The 27497-nt window shown below is 34.2% G+C and overlaps 1 protein-coding gene across 1 annotated transcript in view; it reads left to right on the plus strand.

Annotated features, from left to right (window-relative positions):
- LOC106469049 (transmembrane protein 94-like) overlaps nt 1-27497 on the plus strand; it is a 100951-nt gene that overhangs the window by 26386 nt on the left and 47068 nt on the right. The window contains exons 9-16 of the mRNA XM_022397445.1: nt 542-715; nt 2146-2395; nt 7359-7477; nt 12849-12970; nt 15746-15863; nt 18640-18748; nt 21685-21787; nt 27105-27275. Coding sequence (XP_022253153.1) covers nt 542-715; nt 2146-2395; nt 7359-7477; nt 12849-12970; nt 15746-15863; nt 18640-18748; nt 21685-21787; nt 27105-27275 — 1166 coding nt within the window. The remainder of the gene's footprint in view (nt 1-541; nt 716-2145; nt 2396-7358; nt 7478-12848; nt 12971-15745; nt 15864-18639; nt 18749-21684; nt 21788-27104; nt 27276-27497) is intronic.

Genomic DNA, 27497 nt, shown 5'->3' on the forward strand with positions numbered 1-27497 from the left:
GTAAGGTAACGGTTGATTAGGATACAGTTTCACAACTGCTTCTTTTTTTATAGGGTTATCCATTTTTTTCTTCATTTTTCTGTCATTAGCATTTGTCAGTCTTAGTTCTAGTTGCAAATATATTCACCGAGTTTTACTAAGCTTTTCCAAAGAAAACGTGCTTTCATCATACTTAGAACTTTATATAATCTAAACACTATTTCTGTAATTAAAACTCATGTAGAAGTTTTTGATTGTTTAGTGGTATCCTTAATTAGGAGAAAAATTGAAAATCAGTGTCATTTCAAAAAGAAACATTGTACTTGGTTAGCCATCCTTTTTTTTTTTTTTGGTAATGAATGTGCTAACATTTGGACGATCTTATAGAGCTTTTATAAGAAGTATTAACGCATAGATACATAGACAGATTTCTACGCACGTGTTTGAACTGTTGCCTATAATTTACTTCAAATTATGATCAGACAGAACAATAAACATAGAAATAAATATGATTATTTAATGGTTGTTGTTTAAACTCCGTGTACTGATTTTCATCCCATAGCCTAAGCCTAAAGAACTGGATCCCTTTGAAGAGACAGAAGACGTTCCCCCACCCATGAGTAACCATTCTCCACACTGGAGTGAGCTGTTGAGTAATGGAGTGGACCTCTTACTGGGCAGGAAAGGTCACTTATGGCGTTCAGCCAACCTGCTGCAGGTGTTAGGAAGCATCACGGTCAGTTTTGGCAAATAAAAACTATAATATGTGTACATACCTTATTTGCAAAGATATTGAAGGATAAGAACAAGTTCATGTTGTACCAAAGTCGGGACTGTTTGATAGTTTTTCTTGGCAGGCATGATCTTATTACTTTGTCAATTATGGTTATATTCACATGAAGATACTCAGAAACTTTACTTATGAACGACAAAAAAATGTGAAAATTGGTACACATGCTCTTTGTGAACATCCTCATAGCTTAAATTAAAGACTTTGCAAACTTTCTGCAGTGTTAATTAGCTATGGGCAATTAAATTTAATTAGTGCCTTAAGTAGTGGTAATTAGACTCATGACAAGATAATTGGCAAAAAGTTTTGACTTTTTAAAAAATTCAAGCTATAGAAGAATGTAATATCAATAAGTGTGCTAAATTTCATGCTGATATTGGCTTTAATGGTGAAGTTGTCGTGCTAATAAATTGGTGACCCTAGTGAAAACTGCATTTTGAGAAAATAGTCATTAAAGTTTTTCTGCACTTAAATGTCAGTAAAGTTTTTAGAAAATGCGTGCATTTACCACATTGAACTGGGTTTCTTCAGAATGTAAATTTGCCCAGTTTTAAGGGCCACTGCTACCTTAAGATAATGTCCAAAAGTCTTAATTTTTTATGCACATAACCATAATTTGTGTATACATTTATTTATTTTTTATATGTAGCTAATACAGGAAAGTGAAATCATGGAACTAGGGATTTCAGAAATGCAAGAAGTCAGTCACCACCTAAAAAGAACTTGTAAATGATTGGTCAGTAATTTACCCTAGTAAAAACTAACTTATACAAGTATTGCCTCAATATTTCTTGAAATTTACCAGTTTTGTACTTAACTGGTCTCATCATTGTTTATAGTATCTGTATAGATATTTCATGAAATGACCACTTTATACGTTAACTTTCCTGTATTTATGATCATTGGAATATGAGTTAATATGGAAATGATGGCAAAAGTTCAATGTTTACTGATCATCCTATCAGTAAATAATGTGGATATTTAACTCCCCAAAATGGCCTAGAATGCACCAGAGAGTGCATAGAATCATCTGGCAGACCCCCAGCTTTTTTATCCTGGTACCCACATTCAGCATTTCATTTTCTGTTCCCATCCGTGAACATTTTTAATAAAATACAGTAATCAGATTATTCACTTACACTAACATTATTCTTTTAGTTTGTTTCATTCCTAAGGTATGATGTTAAAAGATGATGATTCTTAGTTTTTTACTCTTCAGATATGGACTGTTAATTTTGTGAGAATCTAAATTAACTTTGGACCGTATTTGGGCTGTATTAACATCACTTCTTTGCACATTTTGAAGTTTTTTAGGGTTAAATATCATAATCTCATAAGTAGTTGAAAACCTCCAAATTACCAATTTTATTTTCCAGGCACTTTGTTGTATAGACAAGAAAGGAATTCTTTCTTGGCCTAACCCCACAGCAGAGAAAGTTTTCTTCTTGAAATCCTTCCACCCACAAAAAGATATGGAAGACAAGACCTATTTTTCTAGTACCTCTATTGATGGTGAAGTTCTTGGTGGTGTTGTAGAGCCTCCTGGTGATGAGAATGTAGCCTCCACCCCAGAGTACCGTCATTTATCTGAATCAAGTATGGAGCAGGAACTAAAAGAACAACACAGTAAAATTGGTCTTTGTTCTTTTTTATAGTTTTACATTTTCTTCGTAATATTTACAATTACTATGTATATAAAAAATATATATTGGTAGTTTCTGAATGCATTTTTTTTATATATATAAGTGTCAACTTTCAATAATAAACCTTAAATCAAATTTTAGATAAAACCTGAAGTTTAATTATCTAATTGGTTAAAGAAATTATTTTAAAACTGGTTAATATTTTTATTGCATTATGTTTTGAAATGACCATGGTACTAAAGTAGTCTTAATGTTACCTTTCTGAAATTTTTAAGAATGGTAACTGTAAGAATTTTGAACATTGTCTTTACTTGAAAAGTAAATATGAGTGAACTTAAAACATGCTAGATCTTTAGAATCAGATTGAAAGGTACGATATAAGAATGAAATGTTTGGTTGGTCATTTTTATTTTGATGAATAGATATTTATTAAGTATGATATGTGTAATAGAAAATACAGTAGAACATTTGACATTTTAAAATTTCTTAAAAAATTTTATTAATTATTATATAGCCATCATGATGTAAAATGTAATAATATTAAAATTAGTTTAGAAATTAGAGGCTGAACAAGAACATTTATAATAATAAGAAGATAAGATTAACATGTTTAAAAAGATAAAAGAAGAGTGGCTTACAGACCAACAATCTTAAATCGCTTTTCACTGTGTTGTTATCAGAAAACGTATTTAGTTTCAATGTACTTAGAAATTTTTAAAATCCTCTTCTGATTTCTCTGTTTTTTTTTCTAAACTTGATATAAATACATGTGTAAAACAAGAGGGAATCCTCAATAGCCACAGCACATGAAATTCTTTTTGGCAGGATTAGAGTGAATTAATGTGTAAGACCTTGTTTCCTTTTTATTAGCTATATTTTTGTGTGCCAGCAATACCAAGCATGGGGCACGTGTATACCTGATTCAATTTTATTACTCATCAGAATCCTACCAGCCTATCTTCAAATTGAAATTCTTTTAAACAAGATTAGAGTAAATTAATCTATGAGATCTTGGGCATGGTCAAATACATCAATCGAAAGGTTTTGTCCTTTTGAGTCCAAAATTGTAATTAGATCTGAAATCGACCAAGAGATAATGGAGCTATGAGCTAAAAGTTTGTACTTGAAAAACAAAAAAAACAACAACTCAGAGCTGTTCTGTGAACCACTATACTGAGGCTAAAAAAAACTATAATGATGTGGGTATGAAAATCATTTGGTACACGAGTCAAATTCAGGAGGCAGAATAAGGAAATGTGAATTAGTACTTACCTCTTTATTAACAAAGACTATTTAGCAAAACAATTTCAGGTACAGGCCTCATATTATTTATGCAATTATACATCATTGTCTGAATGTTGAATATTAATTTATTTTTTACTGAAAAATTAAAAAAAAATGAACTTTAGAGAAAATACCAAAGATTAGTTGGTATAATTACTCCATGTTAACATTTTATTTACCATCATGATTACCATATAGCTGCTATAAATGACTGTTTTGATTAACAGTTTGAAATTACAAACAGTTTTATATGAGTTATGTCATTTTTATTCATAAGTATGGTTAAAACAATATATTATATTAAAGTCGATTACCTTACAGTAATTCCAAGTATAGATGAATTGAATATAGCTACTTACCCCACCTCATCTCCCCGCTTCATGTTATTTTAATACGTATTGTACTTCCATATTTTGCGAAATGTTGAAAATTATTTGTTAAACTAGCTGTAAACTTCTACTAATACCAAATAAAAACAGCATATTGTTACAATTTACAAAATTAAGGGAAAATAATTCTTATTGGTTAAAATTAGTAAGTTAATTTCTAGGAAAATCATAAAGAAATGCTTTGACATGAAAAAATTGTGTACTGAGGGTTATTCATATTTTATAAGCACTTATGTTCATTCTGAAGACTATGATTATGCATTATTTCCCAACACTGAAACTTATGTTGTAACTGCTTTCTAAAAAGGATGGTAAGGTGAATCTTAGAATTCATGTAATGACAAACTTAGCATCTAAGATCATTTTCAGCAGATCAAAGATACAAAAGGAGCTATAAAAGATGCTACAAATATGCATTCAAATAGGATAGTTGAAATAACGGGTTCTTTGGCAATCTTTCTCATGAAAATAACCTTTAATTTTGAGGTGTGTCCTTAAGCTTGTAGCCTTGTTTATTATCTAGTTCATGGTACTAAGAGACATGTTGAATTTTATCATAGTGTGTCTGTTTTTTAGACATGAGGTTTTTGATCATAACCATAATCTTCATCTTATGGATGAGAATGTTGCTGTGGGTTGGCTTGATGTGTGGTTTTTATAGCCACTTGCTGACCAAATACTCTGCTCTACAAGTTTTGTTGCATAGATGGAGGACATTAAAAACTCTCTTCTTTGAAATTATTAGTCCTTCATCTCTCAATCATTTGAAATTTGTGCTGTATGAATATTCTTTGTCAAAAAGAATTGTGACATGTTCCTAGGACATGGTGACATCAGATGGTGTACATTAGCTATGCCAAATTGGTTGTAAAGAAGTACAATTAACCCTGCATAATTACACGAAATAACATCAATAACTGTAATATAGACCTACATGTTAAAAGTGAAGAATTTCTTATAATAAATTTTTAGACTTATGTACATAGTAAAACAGATTGTGAGAACTACAACAAGTTAAAATATGATCAAAAAGTCCATAGTTGAACTTGTGGAGGAAGAAGGTAGGCTTTGCATTTGTGATTTTGATCAATAACTGCTTGAATTGATTAACTCTATCACTACGGGTCATGGGTCAAAGGCCATGTCATATCGTGTTTGTTGACTTGCACTCAAAATTTTATTGAACTACTATTTTATGAATATATGTCACTAAGTTTGGTATCAAATTGTAGATTATAATTCCAATTTTAGTATGATCCGTTACTTAATTTCTTAATTTAAAAGTAAATATTAAATAAGAAATCCTACATATCGATTTTTGTGTGTCACATGGTATGTTGGATGCATCATTGGTTCAAATTAGATGTTTATGATGTCCAAATACAAAGTCTATAATTTCTTATGAATTAGGAACTCAAATTACCAATATTGACAAGCTAGAATCTAAAATAAGAACCTCCTATCTTTTCTATTTGCTGAGACATCACTACATTTACTGAATCAAACACAGTGGCCCCCATCTACCTCTTTAATTTTTGGGAACAGTTGTTTACATACATCTACTCTGTCTGTGATGTGTGAATAACCAATCAAAGGCTCAGAATGTCCCCCATGTAGTTCTCTGAGCCTTTGCAAACTATTCATGCAGGAAACCCTTTATTTTCATGGCAGATTTCAAGTGATAAAGTAAGAGTTTAGTGAGCTCAATTTCATATTGTTTTAGACCCAAATACAGCTTAGTTACTAAGCTTGATAAATTATAGTGGATTTCTATGGTATTGATATGGTAATTTATGATTTTTTGTTATTTAAAAATGTATATACAAAACCTAAAAAAAATTGTTTAATTCACATCCTCTATGTGTGAAATTTGATAAGGCTTAGCAACATTTGGAAAGCAGCAAACGAGTACAAAGTTCGTAACTAGAAGAGATAATTGTTTGCTATACTTCTTTATTTGCTGTTCTATGTTTTAAGAAAAATAACTTTAAAAACTTATTTGTAAATAGTAATAATGTATGTAAATATATCATGTATTATAACTGTTATGTGACTGTATTTTACAAAATACTAGTCCATTAAAACACAGCCAAGATGGGTCACTTTGTAAAGGTCAGTTTTATATTCTTGGATACAGTAACATGAGTGCACATTTGCTGTATCATTGCAACTTCTGTAAAATTAGCCAGGCATGGCTGAAAGATCAATATAATATAAATAATAAATATGTATAATATTATGAGATTTAAGCTATTTAGACTAGACATTTGTGTTTTCGAGTCATAATTTGTAGTCATTCTAGAATAGAAAAAGCATAATTTATATTTATTCCTTTTTTTTTTTATGGTGGTTACGAGGTCAGTCACATCGACCCAATGATACAGAGATACAGTAGCGAAAATAACAGATAAAATATAATTATCCAGAGGCTATAAAGATTTTGCATGTGAAATTTGAAAATGTTCTGGTGCATAAAAGTATTTTTAATCTTAAAATCAAAATTACATTACATGTTGGATAGGCAACTTCTGAAAAGAGAAAAGGCATGATAAAAACATTATTTAAGAAATCCTAAAACTTAATAAAAAATATCTGTTATTTTACGTCCAAAAACTTTGTAAAGATACACGTACATTATCAAAAATTATAGTATAATTACTCTCACGGATATTTTTGTGGTTAAAAGCTGGGTGGATCCCAGATCATTTTGCAATTGAAGCAATATATTTTGTAATTAAAATTTTTCTACAAGTTAAAAAATTAACCTGTTGCCTCATCTGTTTGAGGTATGAAGGCCTAGTGGTTAGTAATTTAGTGTGTGAAACTCTGAACCTGTGATTCCATGGCTCATATCGCATTGCTGCAAAATTATGCGCTACATTTTTGGACCTTGGTTCTGTTATAAGAGTGACAGTCAATTTCCACTATTCTATTAGAGCAGTCCAAGAGTTGGCAGTGGGTTCGGTTGTCTAGCTACCTTCCCTCTAGTCTGTCAGTTCCAAATTAGGGATTACTAGTGCAGATAGCAGTGTAGATTTTCCTGAATATTCAAAAGAAACAAGCATGAAGTTATTTATTTGATGGTATAAAATCAATTTACATGCTCGAAAGCCTAAGATTGAGGAAGATTTTATAGTCAGCCAGTAAATATATGGATAACTTTTTTTTGTAGTCAGATCACAGCCAAAGATAGTCACCAGTTAGGATCCCAAATTATTCATACAGATGTCAAAGAATTCAATGAAATTCTTTTTTCGGTTTATAATTTTTCAGTGTATCATCCTGGAAACACTGTTGAAGTTCTTGATCTCACCCATAATGCTAATAGTGCTTTTGGCCTTGAATTTGATGACCCAAAGTGGAAAATTTACATAACAAATCTGAAACCTTTGGTAAGTGCAATTTGTTTTCCAAATTTTTCACAGTATATTTCAACAAACTGAGGCTTTTAATTATCTAAATTGCTATGATTGTTATCTGAAAGATGAGTTTAATGTAATTATGTAAAATAGTAAGGAAAATATCTTGTATTTAAAAATATTAATTGCCATTTGGTTAAAGGACAAAAGAGATGATACAATATCAGTTTAATGAGTTTTTTTTAGCATCTATGTATATAAAGGCCACTGTCTGCTGTTAACACTCAGTAACAATCAAATTTCCTCAGTGTTTGAGATCTTATTTTCTCAAAGTGGTTTAATTTAATTAAAAATACTCAGGTTTTTTTTGTTGACATTATTCATTTCACTTACTTTTATTCAAGTTGCATTTCTTATTTACTTCAAATGCTTTTGTCGACTACATCACCATGAATTCTGAAGTTAATTTCACTACTTCAGGTGTCACTCAATTGACAGGCATTATACCAAAGGCTTCAGGTGCTGGCAACCTGAGAAATTGGTCTATGTTTATTCACAGGGAGATTGAATGTTATATGGGTCAACCTTTATCTCCAGACATTACCCCTCATCCTCCTGAGCCTGTGGAACCTGGTCAGATTCACGAGGACTTTGATTGCTTTTTCCACCTCCAGATTTTGCTGTGTCTTCCCATACACTTCCTGAAGATTCTGTTCAGCCGTCCATGTTTTTTTTTTACTTTATTTCTCAGGTATGTGATGTTTTATCCCTTGCTCCTATATCTTATGACCCATGTCCTTTGTTATTGCGTGAACATACTTCCCAACCCAATTTGTGTTTTTCCCCCATCCCCTGACATTCAGGCTCATGCTGACCAATTTGCCTCTCAGTTGGGTGATGGTGTTATTATGCATTATCCCCCATGGGCTTTGGATCAGTCAGCCCTCGCATTTCATAGGGTGGACTGTCCATATCTCGACCAATGGCTGTTGGATACGGTTTTCACATTTGGGGGTAGGCCCCAAATCTCCCATTAGTCTCAAATATGCTCAATTTTTGTGCCTCCATCTTACCCTCATTACCCTTTTGCTATACCTTTCCATGATCCATCTCCTGTCTGAGGCTCTTCACAGAAATTCTGAGGGGTTTCTGGAGACACCTTCTACCTCTTTACGTCCACATTGGCTCGTTTATTGTCTTTTGCTCTGTCTTTGAAAATGTGATATCTTTGTTGTTTGGACCTTTTAGGTCATGATGCTATTTTATCTCAAAAATAATTTACCTGCTCCTTATCTCTGGGACTTGTGTATGGCTCCATTTTTAAGATGGTCGTCTTGGATACAGCCCTGGAATCCTTGGAATCTTAGGTGGCATCAACCCAGCAACACTCTACTATTTCCTATCTAGTTTCCTGTTTATCTCAGTCAGAGCCAAATGTGGTGCCTATTTCAGTTTTCCGTCCTTCTCCTTCACATACTTTACTAGTCCCTCCTTCCCATGGTGTACAGCTCACCGTAGGAGGTTGCCTTGCAACTTTCATTCATCAGTGGTGCCCTTTTATCTCAGATGTTTGGATTCTTCAGGTTTTATCAGAGGGATTTCAAATTCTGTTTCTTGCCCTACCTCCCTTGTCCCAGATACCTGTTTTCTTCCCTTCTCTTCAGTATCCAGTAACTTGCCAGCATCTATCAGCGGCAGTACAGGACCTTCTTACTCACCAGGATACAGAACCTGTTCCACATTATTCACTGGGGTTTTACTCCTGTCTGTTTGTTGTTCCCAAAAACACCAGGGACTGGAGGCATGTTATCGACCTGTCCTGCCTCAATCACTTTGTTCACCTCCCACATTTCACCATGGAGTCCTACCTCAGTCTTCAGTGGCGTTTTTTCTCAAGGTCTATGGATGATTAAAGATGGATGCCTCCAATGCCTATCTGCATATTCCCATCTCGGAAAGGTCTTGTCCTTATCTTCGGTTCTTCTATGGAGGGGTGGTATACCAATTTTGAACCCTACCCTTCGGGTTCGCTTCGGCTTCGTACGTTTTCAATTGGGTGGTACGAGCTTTTGCTCTTCCTCTTCATGCCCTGGGGCTGCATTTCCATTTTTACATGGATGACTGGCTACTTCTCTCCTATTCTGAACAGGAGTTGGCCTGTCATACTTGTCATCTCTTTCTTGAAGCTGCTAGGGTAGGCTGGTTGATCAAATTGGAGAAGTCCTACCCAATAACTTGTACATTTGGGTGTCTTCTTTTCAAAACTCACCTCAGTCAGGCCCAACCGTCTCCTCTCAGACTCTGTTCTATGGAATTGTCAGTTCTCCATGCCCTGTTTGCTCCCTTACTGGTTTCTTCTATCATGTAGTTTTTCATTTGACCCAATCCATCTGTCCTTCCACCATGGAAGTGTATCAATGAAAGTGGAAGGTCTTTCTCATATGGGCTCAGAGGTTTTCTGGCTGCTTGCCCTACTTTTGCTGGTGTGTCTGAGTTTCTCACATGGCTTTTCAATAGGGGATCTTCAGTCTCCTCGATTTCAGGTTATTGGGCAGCTTTATCCCTTACCTTTCACCTTTCCTGTTGCTGCAGGATTTTTCTCTCACCTGTCCTTACCATGTTAATCCGTTCCTTCCGGATTCGTCAACCTCCTTGACAATCTGCCCTTCTGGATTGGGATATTAATGTGGTCCTCCATTCCCTTACTTTACCTCTGTTTGAACCTATATCCTCATGTTCTTTGTTTCACATGTTCCTTAAGGTGTATTTCCTTCTCCTGGCCTGTGGGCATTGATGGTCTGACTTGTTCCCCATCGACGTTGTACACACACTTTATCACCATATCTATCTTTTCCTTTATTCAGATCATTTCTTCCTCCCCAAAACCTCAGCGGCTCGTGAGGGTAACTCCTCCTTTTTGCCTATTTCCCTACTTTTTATTTCTCATCTCTACCCCTGTCCCAATTAGCATAAACTTCTATGTCCTGTGCGTGCCCTTCGTTGTTATATTGCCTGCATGGCTTCCTTTCCTGGTTCCCATTCCTGTCTCTTTATTCCTTGGAAACCCTTTTCTTCCAGGGATCTCTCCCCTTTTACACTCACCAATTGGGTTCATCGTTTGATCCAGTTGGCTTATTCCTCCTTGTCCCCTTTCCAGCGAACTTTGTACTGTGTTACCTCTCATCAACTCCAACACCTCACCTTTTCTTCCGCTTCTTGTCTTTGTCAACCTCTAGAGGAAAATCCTACAATTGGGCATGTGTACCATAACACATTCATCTCCCATTATTTACATCATATCGTGGTTTTGGCTTTCTCGGGTTTTCGCCTTCCACTTGTAGCTATACTCCAATCTTTGGTGCGACTCTTAAACTGGGTAAATCTTTATTAATCATATATTTTCTTTCAGAGACCCAATCTTCATTCCTTCTTTAATTTGATACCGCTCTATGTCGAGTGGTGCCTGACCAGGTATTCTTTAACTCTAAATCCGTACTGCACACCATGTTGAATATCACTTTCTTTCCATGGTTCTACATTCTCACCTTTGAGATGGGGTGTTTCATAAGATCACTTGTAGGTGAATAACCTCACAATATTTGCTTAATAAATTGAATCGTCCTGGACTATACCACCCATGGACCTCCTGGGTAAACCAGATGGAGATAGCTGCCCATTCCTGCCATGCCTTGATTGAATAAATTGGTATGGTCTGCTTTACAAAATAGGGTTTTGTGATCACCCATTGCACTGTCTCGGGTGTCGACATTTCTACAGGTTCTCCAACACATTCTCACCCTCCTTTCTTCTAGTGGAGTATGGGAGTCCTTACCAGTTCCAAGGCACTAGTGTGGTTGACCATAGAGGCACCCTGATGGATGGGTTCCACATAAAATGGCTATAACCATTCAGTTCAGAGTAGGGTGATGGTGTTCTGCTGGTGTAAATGACGTAATATCCTCCGATTTGTGATTAAACATACAATGGAGTGAGACGTAAATATGCAGTTCACCCCTTCAATTTGAAGCCCTCTTTCTACTCTCGTGTGGATGTCAGTATCCCACGGGCTGGTTTTTGATTTCGAGTGAACCAATCAACATAAGTTTTCACACAGGTTTCAAGTTGTCTATCTTCCTCCCTTGATTCCTCCTTCTGTGTTGTGAGTCACAGTTGAAATACGTAGGACTGTTCCAATTCTATTCTTGGCTCTCCCTCCTTCTCTCTTCTTATGTGAATGTTATTGCCCTTTTGATAGTTCCAACATGTTTCCCGGTTGTGGGAGTTGAATGCATGCAATAAACTTCCTTTCAATACCAGATATCACATCCCCGGATCGATAGCTCAGAGCTAATCCTGTCTAATACCCAGGAATTGGAGTAGTTCTGAATTCCCTAGTTCTTAGGTTTGAGGCAAAGACAGTATGATTCTCATCTTACCCTCACATGCATTTTGGTACCCCATGAGGAGGTTTTGGATGTAGTTGACTTGTCGAGTATGGTCTGCTGCACCCTAACTACTACACCAAGGGACACATCCTTATTTACCCACTTTCTTATTGAGTTACTATATCTTTCTTTGGTTAGGATCACTTTCCTACTGCTTTCTCTCCCACTGTGATGTGCTCCTCTCATTTTCTGCCCTGATTTTTACACATTCCTCAAATGAACGAAGAGTATACCTGGATCAGAAGTGGTGCAGTTCCCTTCTCCAGATTTTCGGTTCTGACTCTCTCATCTAGCAGAGGTATCCTTCGGACACTTTTGGGGGGTAACAGTCCCTCCTCCTAATCAATGTAGGATTCTAGCTAATCTTGTGAGTGGAGTGAAGTACCATATTGGAAGTTATAATTTTCTCATACTGTAAAAGGTATTTCCAATAGGTACTTCCCTCCACTCAAACTCCCCACTCTTCATACCCACTCACTTCCAGTGCTTCCTCATCTACCAAACTTCAAAGTGATTGTTTGGTAGAGGCACATAGTGGGAGTCACATGTGTCACGTGAGTGTACTATGCTCCGATTGGTGAATAGGTGATGCATGATGCTTGCAATGTAAGACATGTTGGAATCATTTGATTGCAATGGTAGTGTGTGGAAAACTTGTAGCATGTGTAATAAAAAATTCACGTATAGAGGGCAGCAATAAACGAGAATAGCTAATCTTGTGAGTAGAGGTGAGTACCTATTGGAAATACATTTTCAGTATAGGTAAATTATAACGTTTGTTCTTTTTTCTTTCAGGGTTTAGGAATTCTGTTGAACACCTATAACCATTTAGGATTTTTTTTTCATGGTTTAGGAATCCTGTTGAATACCTCTAACCTTCGAAGTTGTTTTTTTTTCTTTTTTATTCAGGGATTAGGAATCCTATTGAATACTTGTAATCCTTTACGGGTTTCTTTCAGGGTTTAGGAATCCTGTTGAATACTTGTAATCCTGATGCTCAGGAACATTATTCCCATTTTTGTGATCACATTGCCTGTGAATCTCTCAACAATTCGGCAGCTGTGCCAGTTGTCAACAAAAGGTAGTTTTCCTATGAGTTTTGTTGTAAAAACCTTCCTTGTTTATATATTTAAGGAAATTTAATTACAAGTCTGTAAAGTTAATTTTAGAGATCCTAACAAGTTTCATCCACCTGCAGTAGTTTGAAATGAGGATTAGAACCACTAGCACAGATCTTCATACACTATTAGCACCTTCAAATCTGCAAACTACTCCACTGGGATGAAGCATGTTGCACTATCCAAGTTAAACCATTACCCACCACCTGAAACATAATAATAAAGCGAAACACGAATGTAGTAATATGAAGCATTTATTAAATGTTTCAGAATCCTAAAAGATCCATCATCAGTAATCTTGAAGTATAAAATAAACACAATTGTAATTACAACAGAAATATTATATAATTTGTAATACGTATAACATAAAAATTGAATATAAAAGGTATAATGAGAAAATGAAAAGTATATATTTTATTTGTGCTAAATACTTTGTGTTTTCTCTTGTTATACTTGTTACTCAAATTGTTTACTTCTTATGTATTAGAAATTATATCATATTTCTATCATAATTACAATTGTGTTTGTTTTGTACCTCTAGATTACTTTGACGATTCTGAAACAGTTAATAAATGCTTCCTGTTATTACTTTTGTGTTTTACTTTATTATTAATCCATTCTTTCCGAAAAATTAATAAATTACCTGAAACATTATTTACAGTCCATAAAATGACAGTCAAACCATCTGAATACCATTTTATCTTAAGTGACACTTAAGTAAAAAAAAAAATGAAATATCTTTATTTATACAATACATTGGTTCAGGCTACTTAATAGGAAAGTAAATACCTTACGTTCAAATGGTTTTATGTCATTATATCTATCCTGCTATGCATTTTGTTTTGTTTGCTGCAGTTTTCATTCAAATTTTTTATTTATTTCCTTCTGAATTTTCTGGAATCTTTCTATATTGTTTTCTTTATGGGCTGTTTCTTTTTAAAGAAACCTTGCATGAAGTTTGTGATGGGTATACTCATTTAAAAAAATGTTTTAGTCAAATATTTGTGTTGTGTATTTTTGTGTGTGAAAACTTTGTACAAAAGAGGTTTGTACATGGTCTGAACATTCTCTTTAGTTCTTGAGCCAGAATGAAGTATAGTTAAGGCGATTAATTTTTTTCTTATTGCTAGGTCTAAGATTTGGTACGAGACTTGCAAAATTGCTTGTGATACATGATGGGAAAAATGACCAAAGGAACAGGGAATTTGCAATCTTTTGTGTATTTTTGCACATCTCTGTCTTGATAAAACCTGAATTGAGTGGTGTTCATAATTTTTTTTAATGTGAAAATATTTGATTGTGTGTGCCTATTAATAAGGAAAACTTTTGTTATAAGTTTGGCATGGCTTATAATAATTGCTTAACATATTATAAACTACAGGGAATATATATGTTTCTTTAGATTTGATAACTAGCCACCTTAATTTATTGGATAATCTCCTAGGGTCATCAGTTTTGTGCATTGTTACATGCAAAGTAACACCCTGTCATTCATGGTAAATTACATGTAAAGGTGTCGGGTTGTCTGAAAATTTCTCCAACCCATTGAATATGAAAATGTAATTATTATTACCAGTATAGTGACACGTCCAAGCTTGTGAAGCATATAAGTTTTTTCTTACACCTAAAACAACTGATAAGATCAAGTTAGGCTGAAGAAACTATGTTCCTCTTAATTAATTCTCTACAGGTTTCTAATCATTAGTGTTTAAAATAGAATCTCACATTGAATGACTTTTAAAAGTGTTTCTACTCTTCAACATTTTAAAGCATGATTATTAACTTGATTATCACATACATTTGAGTAGAAGTAAGTAAAACATTTTGTGAGAACAAGGCAGGTAGCTAAACACAGACAAGTTGAAAATATTTTGCTTTTAAAAATCAAAATAGTAATTTCAGTGCTTTTCTTTGTTTAAAAGAAACATGCAAAGTAGACTACAAACTGGGTTGAAATTTGTTGTTGGAGCAGGTGTATATCTTGTTTTTATACCCAGAGGTGTAGTCTGTTTATAACATGTCTTCATGTATAATGTTTATTCTAGCAGCTTAAGCTAGGACTACAAGATTATTGTTATGGCAGTATGTGTATTTGTATTGATGTATATGAAAATGGCTGCATTTTTTTTATATATATTTATTTGCTATTTCATGACAGCTGCTGCTTAGCTAAAGCTAATGTCTGTTTAAAACAAAGTTTTTTTGTTAATAGTGTTTTTTATATACTTGTTTGTGCTTTCTTTGTGGCTTCTCAATGTAAAACTTTTGATTGTAACTGTAGCTAACATTTTTACCAGTAAACTAAAGCAGCAGGTTTGTAGTTTCAGGAGCAGATTTCTTCCTTAGCTGCTACTCTTGGAGCTCGGTTTATTGCGTATTTTTTAAAGTTCTATTTAAATAATGAAATTTCCTAACAGATACTATTTGGGCTCTTATTTTCATGTATTGTAAGTTGGGAAATAAAGTAACAGAATGTATTGACCAATGCTTTCTGCTTCTAGGTTCCTAATACTGATTCACAATTAAGTTAACACAATAAATTTGATTAATAACTTATCATTTTTACTTGTAATTTTGCTGTAAAAGTTATCAGTCTAAGGCAGGTTTTTATAAAACTTCATAAAGCTCCAGGAGTGAGCATGCTGAGAAAGGACCCTGGCTTTGAATATTAGGATTAGTCCAATAATACCCGTCAGAAATTAAGGTAAAAAGAAGTAGGACACACTTCTTACCAGCAGGCTACCATTTAGTGATTATTGTAGGTGTCTCTGTGAACTAGCCAGTCAGATAGGATTCACTGAAGGAGCTACTAATGTTTATCAACTGCAGCAGCAACTTGCAGTCTTCAGACATGTGGTGAGTGAGATGTTTTATCACTGGTTGGAGGTTATAATTATAGGATTTTTAGTGTTAAGGAATTGTAGTCCATTAGAGAATAAAAATACACAGTAAATGGAACAAACAGTTAGAAACCTTGATATTGGAGAAACTAGCTTTGACACACTCCGGCTTCCCCCTTCACTAGCAGGAAAACTGGACAACTTTCCTACCAGAAGATAATGGGAGACTGAAGAGGACACATGAATGTGCCAAAACTAGTTTCTCCAATATCAAGATTTCTGACTGTTTGTTCCATTTACTATTTTTTTTGTCCTCTAACTACTACACACAATAATGTGTTATTTTATGGTTTACATCCATTGTTACCGAATTAATCCTAAAAATTAGTGTAAAATTCTTAACTGGGTCAAAGAAACATTTTGTTATGTTATAAAATTAAATGAACCTGCTAATGTTTTAATAATTGTTGCTTATTTATAATTTTTAGTAAAAAATATACACATATATATTTGTGTTTTATATATATTCTCAGCACCAGATTCTGTCATTTATTAAGGTAGTTTTTTCTGCATCACTCACACAAACAATATAGGAAAAGTGTATGTCTCCTGTAGGGACAGCGATAAGTTTATACAATTACAACGGTAAGATCCGGGGTTTGATTCCCCGTGGTGAACAGGGTGCAGGTAGTCCATGAAGAAAATAACAACAAAAGTGTACTTACTGTTAAGCTTTGCTTTCAGTAAAAGTATGAAGAGTTACTTCATGATCATTAAAAATGTGTTGTTTAGCTAGTGAAGTTATGTTGTACACTTCAGTTTAGCTATTGAAAAGAGGTCATACTGGTTTATAAGTTCTGCAGATTTCTACTTCTCATACAAAGGGTTGTTCATGATATATGATAATAACTTAGTTTTTATGCAGCATAGGAATCAAAAGTCTTTAGTGTTAGTGTATTACATACAATAATCATTGGGCAGTTTTTAATTATCTTGAATGTTTGCTGCTCAGTTACAAGGGGCTTTTTGGTTTCACGTGTTTTTGGATGCAATTTTGGAAGTGGGCTGATATGTAAGATAGAGAAAGTAGCAGAAAACTTTAAGCATGAATGATTATGCTTTTTGTGCCATCTCTGCTGCTGGAGTGTTTTACTTTCTTATGAGAGATTGAATTTATCAATAGGATCACATCATTAAGAGTCCCCCGAGTCCAGTGTCTCAGTTTATTAATTCTTCAGCAGGGAATTAAAACTTTTGTTTATCCTTTGTTGTGTTGTCTTCTTTATTCAGTCATCATCAAATGTAATTTCATTTTAAAATCAATAATATTCCTGTCTACTGCTCTTTACTATATCTACATTGTTTATATGGTCTTTATCTCACCATCCATCTTCTTACAAATAAAGACCATTTGTTAGCAAGATACAAATTTTTGGTGCATCATTTTTGCTTAAATTATATCAAATGAAAGTATTTTTACAGGGCCCTCAGATACTCGATTTTGCAAGGCCACCTGGTGTACTGCTAATCACTAGAAGAATAACAATAAATTTCAAAATCCTGAACGCTTTGCTAAAGGGAGATCTCATTCAAAATTGTGTCAATATTGAAATTCATTTCAAGTTTCCAATTCATGATGCACTCAAATCTGATTTCAAAAGATTACCAGAAGAAATATTTCACTGCACTCCTATAAATTTATTTTTATTATATCAGCCTAAAGTGATGAAGGTCACTTTTGAATGGACTAAGCAAGCCTAAAAGCATTATCAGAAACAAAAAGTCCCATGTATCTTTTATTAAAAAATCTTGGAATCAGAATTATAGCACTTAATTTTAGTTTGAAAAAATAAAAATGCACAAAAAAAGGCTTACAGGACTGTCACAGATACCCAGAAGAAGTCAGGAGGCATGTTGACAAACATATCACTTAACTTGACAGTTCCAGGAGGCTAGTTGCTAATGTGTTATTCCATGTGGACAAACATGTAACTTAGCTTGACAGTTGCAAGAGACTACATACTAATGTCTTATTCCATGTGGCAAATATGCAACTTAACTTGACAGTACCAGGAGACTACATGTGGATAAACATGCAACTTAGCATGACATGTAAATAAACATGTAACTTAGCATGACAACACCAGGAGACTACATGCTAATGTGTTATTCCTTGTGGATAAGCATACAATTTAGCATGACAACACCAGGAGACTACACACTAATGTCTTATTCCATGTGGACAAACATGTAACTTAGCTTCACAGCACCAGAAGGTTACACTTTAGTGTCTTATTCCATATAACTTAGTTTGAGAACATGAGGGATAAAAACAGATTTAAAGGTACCTTACATCTGATGACAGGACAAGTAGTGTTTTAGTGTTAGAAAGAACAACATAGGATAATGAACTGAAGTTGTTTTGCTGCAGAGAACAAGATGAAATACTTCTTTATTCAAGTTTAATTTTCAAGAGAATAGATTTTGAAACCCTTCTCATTCTGTGATTTAAAAAAAAACATTGCCAATGATATGAGTGCAAAAAACAATACTTTCATATGATGGAAGAACAAAGTAAAAGAAGTGTTTATTTGTGTATAACTGTAAAGTACAAGTTCTCTCTCATTTTACTTATTGAAAAGACACAAGATTTTTTCCAACACATTCTTTAATGGATTAATAAAAAAAAAATCAATAAAACGTAACATTACTCGTGTATAATGAACAGTTTAGACAGAAAGGAAACTTAAGTTATGGCTGAAACACTGGATAGCATTTTTTTTTTTTTTCAGAGGCCAGAAGTTATACAGAAAGGAAGATTAGCAAGATCTTTGAACTTTCCTCGGCTCAAAATGCCATTTCCGAACATGGCTTGTGCTGTCGTGAGGGACCTTCATTCAGGTATTTATTTTCAACTCATTGTGAATGAGCAGGAGATATTTCATTGTATAGGGTGAAAGTTCAACTTTAACATAGTAATAGATATCAATTTATAACACCTCTTGTTTTTGTTATTACTTGAATGTTTGTAACCATCCTGTACTTAAGTAGATAATATTTTACTGTAAACACTGAGAATAAGTGGTTTGTACCACTGTTATATTTTTGTATAAGAAACTTTTTCTTTATTAGTAAATATATGATTTTAGGCTTTATTTGAGACATTGTCTTTGTACATTACATTGGTTTTGTAAGAAAACAAACAATTGCAGATGTAAGTGGCATATTTGTTTGCTCTTAACTATATTGTCTAGTTCTTCAAAAAAGGTATACAGGGATTAGTAATAAAATTAAATATGTGAAATTGCTTTTAAGAATGCAAAATTCTGCAGCTCCATCAGAACTCGTGCTACTCTTATTTGAGTTAATATAATTTTCCAGGCAAGAAACATAAAGAGTCTTTGTCCTGGTATTTCCAGATCATTAACCTTATTTGGTTTCTTCTCACACTTAAGATTCTGTATAAAATTTGATGCGTACTTTCTGTATACTTTCTATATAATATCTAGTTTGTGCCTGACAAGAGTTATGTAAGTTGGTTTGGTAATTGTGTAGTATTTTAAATTATAAAGTTTTGGAAATTTTGTCATGATCACTATTTTTAACACCAGCCACATGAGCTAGCTCAGCACCTTTCAGTACTGAGCCTAGGATGATCAACATGGATGTCATTATTGAAACTGGTGACTTAGGGTAATTTTGATAATTCTTGATGAATGATTTCTTTTAACATTATTGATTAAAAGGTTTAATTTTATGTATCAAATAAGTTCTACATTGTTTTATTTTCGTCAATTATTTATATTTGTTATATATTGAAGAAGTTATATGCCATTTAAAAAGCACAGATCACTAATGAACAGTAAGCACAACTTGCATTCATATCCTGGGCCTACTTTGATATAGACTATATTTTAAAGCTATCTATTTGGTCAAGCTAATTGTTTTCTAATAATTAGCATTTCTTTTCAATAACTTAGCAATTCTTATACTTCTATGTGTTGAGTAATAATAACTTTACTAATACACACAAATAAAACATCTTTCACGTCATCTGAGATGTTTGCTGTTATAGAATTCGTACCTTTACCAGACTCATTAACCCTAAACTTACCTGGTGTCTTCTCATATAAGAATATTCCTGTAGTTTTAAAGTCAGCATAATATAACACAAAAAGACTATCATAGACAAATCATAGTCAAAACAATCATAAAAAAATTTCCAGGTTTGTGGCTTACTTCATAAGTTTTGAAACTTTTTAGAATCCTTTGTTTTCTACTATTAGATATTCTACTAGTTGTTTTCTGAGAAATGAAACATTAATATTTACCCTACTTTCTTTACAGTGATATAGATAGACAATAAACATTCAGTCTCTGTTCTTGTAGTTCCAGAACATAAACATTCTGTCTCTGTTTTTCTAGTTCCAGAACATGAAACATCCAGTCTCTATTCTTGTAGTTCCAGAGCATGAAACATCCAGTCTCTATTCTTGTAGTTCCAGAGCATGAAACATTCAGTCTCTGTCCTGATATTTACTTGTTTATATACAAAGAGTTTCTTAAGTAACTCCACTAAATAAAAATGGTGTATTTCCAGATTGACTTTGTCAGCTTGCTAACAAATTTGTAATTATAACTCATAGAATTTATTTACTACTTTGTGGAATCCATAAAAGCACTAGAAAGAAGCTGACATTGGATATTTTGAACACCCATGGCTTTAAACCCTGCCTTCAAATTGCAGTCATTATAAATATACATATCTTAAACAGCACCACCAATCCCAAAGAACAGGTCTAGAAATTACTTAGCATAGAGTATTATAATCTCAAACTTTTTTTCCAATATTCCAAATAATTCTAGAAATAAACCATTTTCATACAGGAAGTTTTTCCCTGTAAAGTATCTCTGAGTTTCGGTACCTAGCTTTGTGTGTAATGCCGGAGGAAAGACGATACAGTTGGTTAAGTTTCTAATAGTAGAGGTATTTCCTGGTTTTAATAATGTGGCATTTCACATTGTAAAATAAAGTAGTTCCAAATCATCTTGTACATGAAGAATATGGGACAACATAGAAACACTTGAACAACAAGTGGTTATGTTTGTCCAGACAAAATTCACACAATATGTTTGGCTTCTTCTTTTTGAAAATAAGATAGTGTTGCCATTTATTTTTTGTTGATTTTGAGAGTTTATTAAGTTTTGTACAATTCATGAGTTATTTTTGATTACTTACAAATGCTTAGTTTATTTTTCTTCTTTTTAGAAATACACCAAATGAGAATGTGTGATATGAAACATTATTAAACTTGCACTGGATAACAAAACCTATTCTATGACCAGTGCAGAACTGTAATTTCAAACTGTCTTATATTTCATAACTCAGGCAGGTTAATGATGATTATTTTCATACAGTGGAGTCTTAGAGTTGAGTGAAAGTTGTCAAACATGAGTGCTGGAACTAGATGAAAAACTAGACAGGTTAAAACCCCATAGAATGAAAAACTATAAAAATAAATGTTCAAATAAATATTAATAATGCCATGCTAGATTTTGTCTAATTTGTTAAAAAAAAGAGGCCTTTTTGGGTTTTATTGTAACATTAAGTCAGTATTTAAGTACATATATATTCTTTTGTTAGCCACCTTTATAAATGTATTTTTAAAGTTTATAATATTGAACTATTTAACAGTTGCTATTGATGCATAAACAAAATACTAGACAAAAAATCACTGAGTCATGAAAAGCTACTTGCCTATAATACAAGTTAAGAGATTCCAAGTAAAATCCTTGAAAAGTTATGAAGAATAAATCAATATTTTGTGTGTTTATAGGTTCCTACCAGCTGTTTTCACAGGGAACGGCTGATCTGCTGCTGGATGCATGTTCTGAATACTGGGATGGTAGAGATCTTTGTATCCTTATGGAATCAGACAGGTATTTCTATTTATACTATGAAATATGACTTGTGTCTGTATGTTTGTCCATGATGAAAATTTTCCAAATTCCCTACCTCTTATCATTTTGAAACTTTCAGGTGTTCTTGACATAACCGAGATAGATTCAAAAAACTTCTTCCTTCGTTCGTTTTCTTATTTTTTATGAGTTCGGTGGTCCTCTCACTCTTCCCTTTACTACTACATTTTAAAGATTGTCAATTATTTTTAGGGAACTTGAAAAACATTTCAGAACCACAAAAAATATACTGAAGAAAGTGTAAAACATACAATATATATCTTTGGGAATTCTGTTCACTCAAAAGTTCAACTAATTTTCTTACACCTTTGCTAGTAATAAAAGTTAAGTCTCATTTAGTTTAACTTTTAAGAAATTTTTAAATTCCATTTACTTCAAACAGTATTTTTAAATCTTTAAAGTTGTAAATCAAGTACAGAGTTTAAGTCATCTGAAGCACTTGCCTAGCTACTATTAAAGTTAATTCCCAGTCTGGGTTATTTAGGCATTAAGGAAGTACATTTCATATTATTCTTCAAGATTTATAGGAAATTTTTTGATTAAAAACTTTTTTTTAAGGAAACTCTATTTGGTGTCTTGTTTCTTTTTTTAACTTGTTTTCTTATGATTTTCAGAAAATATATTTTTATGTTGCAAATTATCTTTCTTTATTTCATATGGCATAATCATAAGGTCTGATCACCCATGTAATGAATGCATTCTCCCTTTTTGTTGTTAGCCATTGTAATTCAAAGTGTGAAATGCTAGAATAAATATATTCCATAAGTAGAGATTTTCAACTGTGGCAGTGATAAATTTCAATGTTTTATGTGGCAAATGGAATATATTTGAAGTGATTAACTCATTTTTAAATGTGGATCAGTTAGTATAATAATACCTTTGAATGCTAATTTGTATAGTATTGTATGATAATTTAACTTATACCCAAGTTTGGTAATATATTTTGTAAGCCTTATGATATCCAGCCACTGATTACTTTGTACTGAAATTAAAAAAAAAAAAATAGAACTTTAAAAGTAATCTTGAGTAAATGCAGGTTTTACCTTTAACCCTGCTTTAATCTTCTGTAAAAAAGTTTTCATAGTCACTTTTCCAGGGTTCGAGTGGACCCCCATCATAAAAATTAATTAAAAAATACAGTAAGAACTTGCTTAGCATCACCCCACTTTAAACTAGTTCGTTATAGAGCTCCTTGAGAGATTTTTATTTTATTTTGTCACAAGAGAGAAAAAAATTATGAAAATCCATAACTCTCTTAACACTGCTTTTTCATACTAATGGTAGTAGTGCACTAAATAATTTTTATTTAATAAAATAATGCAACAAAGAATATAGAATAACAACATTCAGAAAGCTTACAATGTTTTGTAACTATCACAATTTTTCTGGTATTTCTAGCAATGCAATATGAACCATTAAAACATCATCCACCTATACAATATCTTTCCCATGGCAAAAAAACATTTTCTTAGAAAGAGATCTACAAATCTCTGTACAGAAATTAACGTAATATAATACTTCATTTGATAGATGAAAACCTTGCCTGTCTATTGGTTATAACTAATATAGTCCTAAATGTATGAGAGAACTACATGTATTGACAAATCCTGAAAGAGAGGATGTGATAGGTGGGTGTGGCAGGAGGGGTCTGATTTTCTATTTGATGGCTTTTTACCCAAACAAGATTGAAGGCTAATAAAAATTTGCTTTTTTCCAGCAATGACGATATTATAGTGAGTAATTTATGTTAAATTTACTAGTACCCACATAAAGTATTTATACATCATTAACAGGTAAGAAACAATGCTTTCCTATATGGTACTTACCACAAGCCTTCTGCTCCACTGTTGGAATTGCTATATTCTAACATGTCTCTCATGCAAATCATCATGCATCACCTCCTAACCAATAGGAGCATGATATGCTCACGTGACTCCCTCTACACTCCTCTACTGAACTATCACTTCTCATTTGACAGTGCTTGTGTTCAGATGTGCTTTATGTTTGTTTAAAAATACACATTCTGCTTAAGTTTCCTCACAAAGTGGTTTTCTTTAATTTATTTAGTTTTCATTATGATTGTTTCTGCAGTTTAAAAATTTTTATCAGTTAGTTCCCATCGCATTATTCTTTTTCAGTGCTTGAATTTGGTGAACTCTTATTCAAATAATGAATTCCAAAGTTCTTATTCCCACTTTGGAAGTCACACAAGTGGCTTGCATTATTTCTCAGGTTTCAGGTGCAGGTGACCCAACAGTGGATTTTCCACGTTTATCCACTGGGAGATTGAACGTTACATGAGCCAATCTTCGTCCTCAGACCTCGCCCCCGTTCCTCCCCAACAAGCAGAACCTGTTCAGATTGACAGGGATATTTCTGCCTCCTGATTTAACCATACTTTCCCCTTCCCACCTGAATGATCAGTTAGGCCTAACTTGGTCTTTTTTGTATTTGTTTCTGAGGTATATGACATTTTATCCCTTTCTCCTATTACTTATGAGCCAAGTCATTCCTTACTACATGACCAATCTTCCTACCCTTTTTGTTTTCCTCCCTCCTCTGATATTTGGGTTCATGCTGATTAACTTACCTCGCTATTAAACAATGGGTTTAACATGCCTTGCCCCTTACAGGCTTCAGATCAGTTTGTGCTTTCCAACCATTGTGCTGACTGTCCCTTTTTGGACCAACAATTGTTAGGTTCCATTTGTCCTGTTTTCCAAATCACCTGTCAGTCTGACCATGCCAAGAATTTTCGCCTGTGCCCTACCCTTACAATTTTACGGTATCCTTTTTCTCTACACTTCCTCTCTGAGGTACTCCAGAAATTCTGAGGGGTTTTCTGGGGATATCCTTTCCATTCTTTCTTCCACATTAGCTTGTTTGTCATCTTCAGCTCTGGTTTAGCATACGTGGTTTCTCTGTTGTTGAGACCTTTTAGGTCATGATGCGTATTTGGCTCGGGTCTGTTTACCGTTGACTTTGCTTCAAGATTTACGTATGGCCCTATTTCTGCGGCAATATATTTTTGACACGATCCCAGAAACAATAGCATCATGGGCGGCATTAGTTCAACAACAATCTACCCTTACTAATATTGTTGCATGTTTATCTCAGTCGGTGCCCCATATGCCTCCTATTACTGTTTCCCATCCTTCCCCTTCCCAACCCTTCTCCTCGGGGTGACTTTTCTCATTGTTTTTGTTTTTCAATGATACACCTCAAATCACCACCAGTACTGGTGACTAACCAGTAGGTTCTGGTCTGATGGGAGCTCTGCTTGCCTATTTATTATTGCTGGGGTTCCCTTGTTGAGGATCAATGAATTCTTCAGGTTTTGTCAGAAGGATTCATGATCCCATTTCTTTTCCCACTTTCAATGTTTCCTTCCTCATTTCCTTCCTTCCTTCTCAGAATTCTGTGACCAGTCAGCGTCAGTTGGAAGCGGTTCAGGAATTGATATTTCAGCAGTCATCGAATCTGTTCTACATTCTTCAACAAGATTTTATTTCCAACTTTTGTTGTTTTACAAAAAACGGGGACTGGAGGCCGGTCATAGATTTATCTCACTTTAACAGCTTCGTTCATCTGTCTTGGTTTACCATGGAGTCTTTTCTTACCTGGAAATAGGCATTTTCTCCAGGTTTATGGACGACCACAATGAATCTTGCCATTGTTTATTTCCATATACATATATCACCTCAGTCCCATTATTATCTTTGGTTTGTCCATCTCATGATGGTTTCTCAATCTCGTGCAGTAACGTTTGGGTTTGCTTCAGGCCATTACATTTTCTGTCAGGTAGTCTGAGCATTTGCTCGACATCTTCTTGCTCTGGGGTTGAGTTTCTCTCTTACATTGATGACTGGTTCATTCTGCACCAGAGTTGGCCAGGCATACTCGGCACCTTCCTTTAGTGGCTGCTCGACAGGGGTAGTTAATCAAACTGAAGAAGTTCTTTCTCAGACCTCATCACTATCTCATACTTTTGGGTGTCTTTTTCGACACTCATATCAGTCAGGCCCAGCCTTCTCCTGTCCAATTTTGTTCTATGGACTTGTATTTCGCCATGCTATCTCAGTTTCATCACTTACTTCTCGTGAGATTCTATTGCTTTTGGGGATTAGATCATCAATGACATCACTGGTCCTCCCTCAGGCTGAGCCTATATGAGATCCTTTCAGTGGACACTTCAATGGACCCTTACTTGGGATCCTCTTTCCACTCTCATTTACCTTCCTTTTTCCCTGCAAGACGATCTGCTTTGGTGGTTGGACAAAGCCCATACATTGGTGGGCGTGCTGCTTCCTCCCCCCGCATCCAGATCTAATTCTTATCGTGGATGCATCTCATCAGGGATGGGGCCATGGGTCAATCACCAGAAGGCTTTGGGCCATTAGTCTGTGCTTTGCACATCAATGTTCTCAAACTTCTAGCCATACATCGGGCATTGCATCACTTCCTTTTTCTCGCCCGACATTGTCTGGTGATGGTTAATTCAGACAATTCTATGGTGGTGGCACATATCAACTACCAAGAGGGCAACTGGTTCAAAGATCTCTATTTTCGGATGTTGGATCTCTTATCTAGGGCCAATGCACATCACATTCATCTTATTGCATGTCATGTGCTGGGTGCTTTGAATCTGGTTGTGGATCATCTTTCGCACCCTGACTGGATATATCCCACAGAATGGTCATTAGATCCCCTCATATTCAGGGGTCTTTGCCATCGGGGGGGGGGGGGTCTCCCCACATGGATGCCTGCCTTTGCTATGAGCCTCAACAACAAATTACCTGTCTTTTGGTCACCTGTATCTCATCCCCAGGCTCTGTCATGTAAAATGACCATGTTTACAGCTGATTCGTGTAGAACTCTGTTTTAAGGAACCTATCCTGAGTGCTAAACGAGGTACTACTGTATTTAAATAATAATAAACTATTATTTTGGCAACAAAAAACACTAACACTCAAAGACTTTTCCTTTATTACCACCTAAACTAAGTGTAACAATTTACACAAACTAGCCGAATACTGAAGCTACTGAGAACAACAAACATGTACATGCTTCCATCTGTTATTGCAAATGTTTACAAAATATTTGGGGTTCGTGAAGACCACGGAAGACTAACGCAGGGTTAACCCTATCTTTGCAGCTGGGAAATATATGTCTCAGCTGCAGTGAATGGGTTAATGATGTTAACCTGGAAGTTAAAATTGGACATAAAATATCAAATGTGTAAACTTCAATGTTCTTATGATTTTCCTCTCTCTTTTAGGAAACGTATTCTAGATTTTTACCAGCGGTCAAGCCTGACTGCATACTGTATGGCCTTTGCTTACAGCCCACTCAGTCAATTAACAAGCAGCAAATTTGATGAAGTATATGTTGAACTTCCACCAGACAGTAGTCATCTTTTTCCATCTGTGAAAAATCGTAATACAATCAGGTCAGACTGAAAATTAGTATGGTTTTTCGTCACCCATGTCCACTCTCATTTTCCATAAATAATGCTCTGAAAAATCTCAAAATATTTTTATGCATTTAGCTTTATTTTCATTGGAAGATTTTTTCAGACTTAATTGCCTTAAAGTATAAAAGTAAACAATAAAAAAAATGTTTCAAATTAAAACTAAAATTAATTTATGCATGTATCATAAAATTGTTTATC

This window comes from Limulus polyphemus, unplaced genomic scaffold (genome assembly GCF_000517525.1).
Source record: "Limulus polyphemus unplaced genomic scaffold, Limulus_polyphemus-2.1.2 Scaffold3275, whole genome shotgun sequence".
NCBI classification, from domain to species: Eukaryota; Metazoa; Arthropoda; class Merostomata; order Xiphosura; family Limulidae; genus Limulus; species Limulus polyphemus.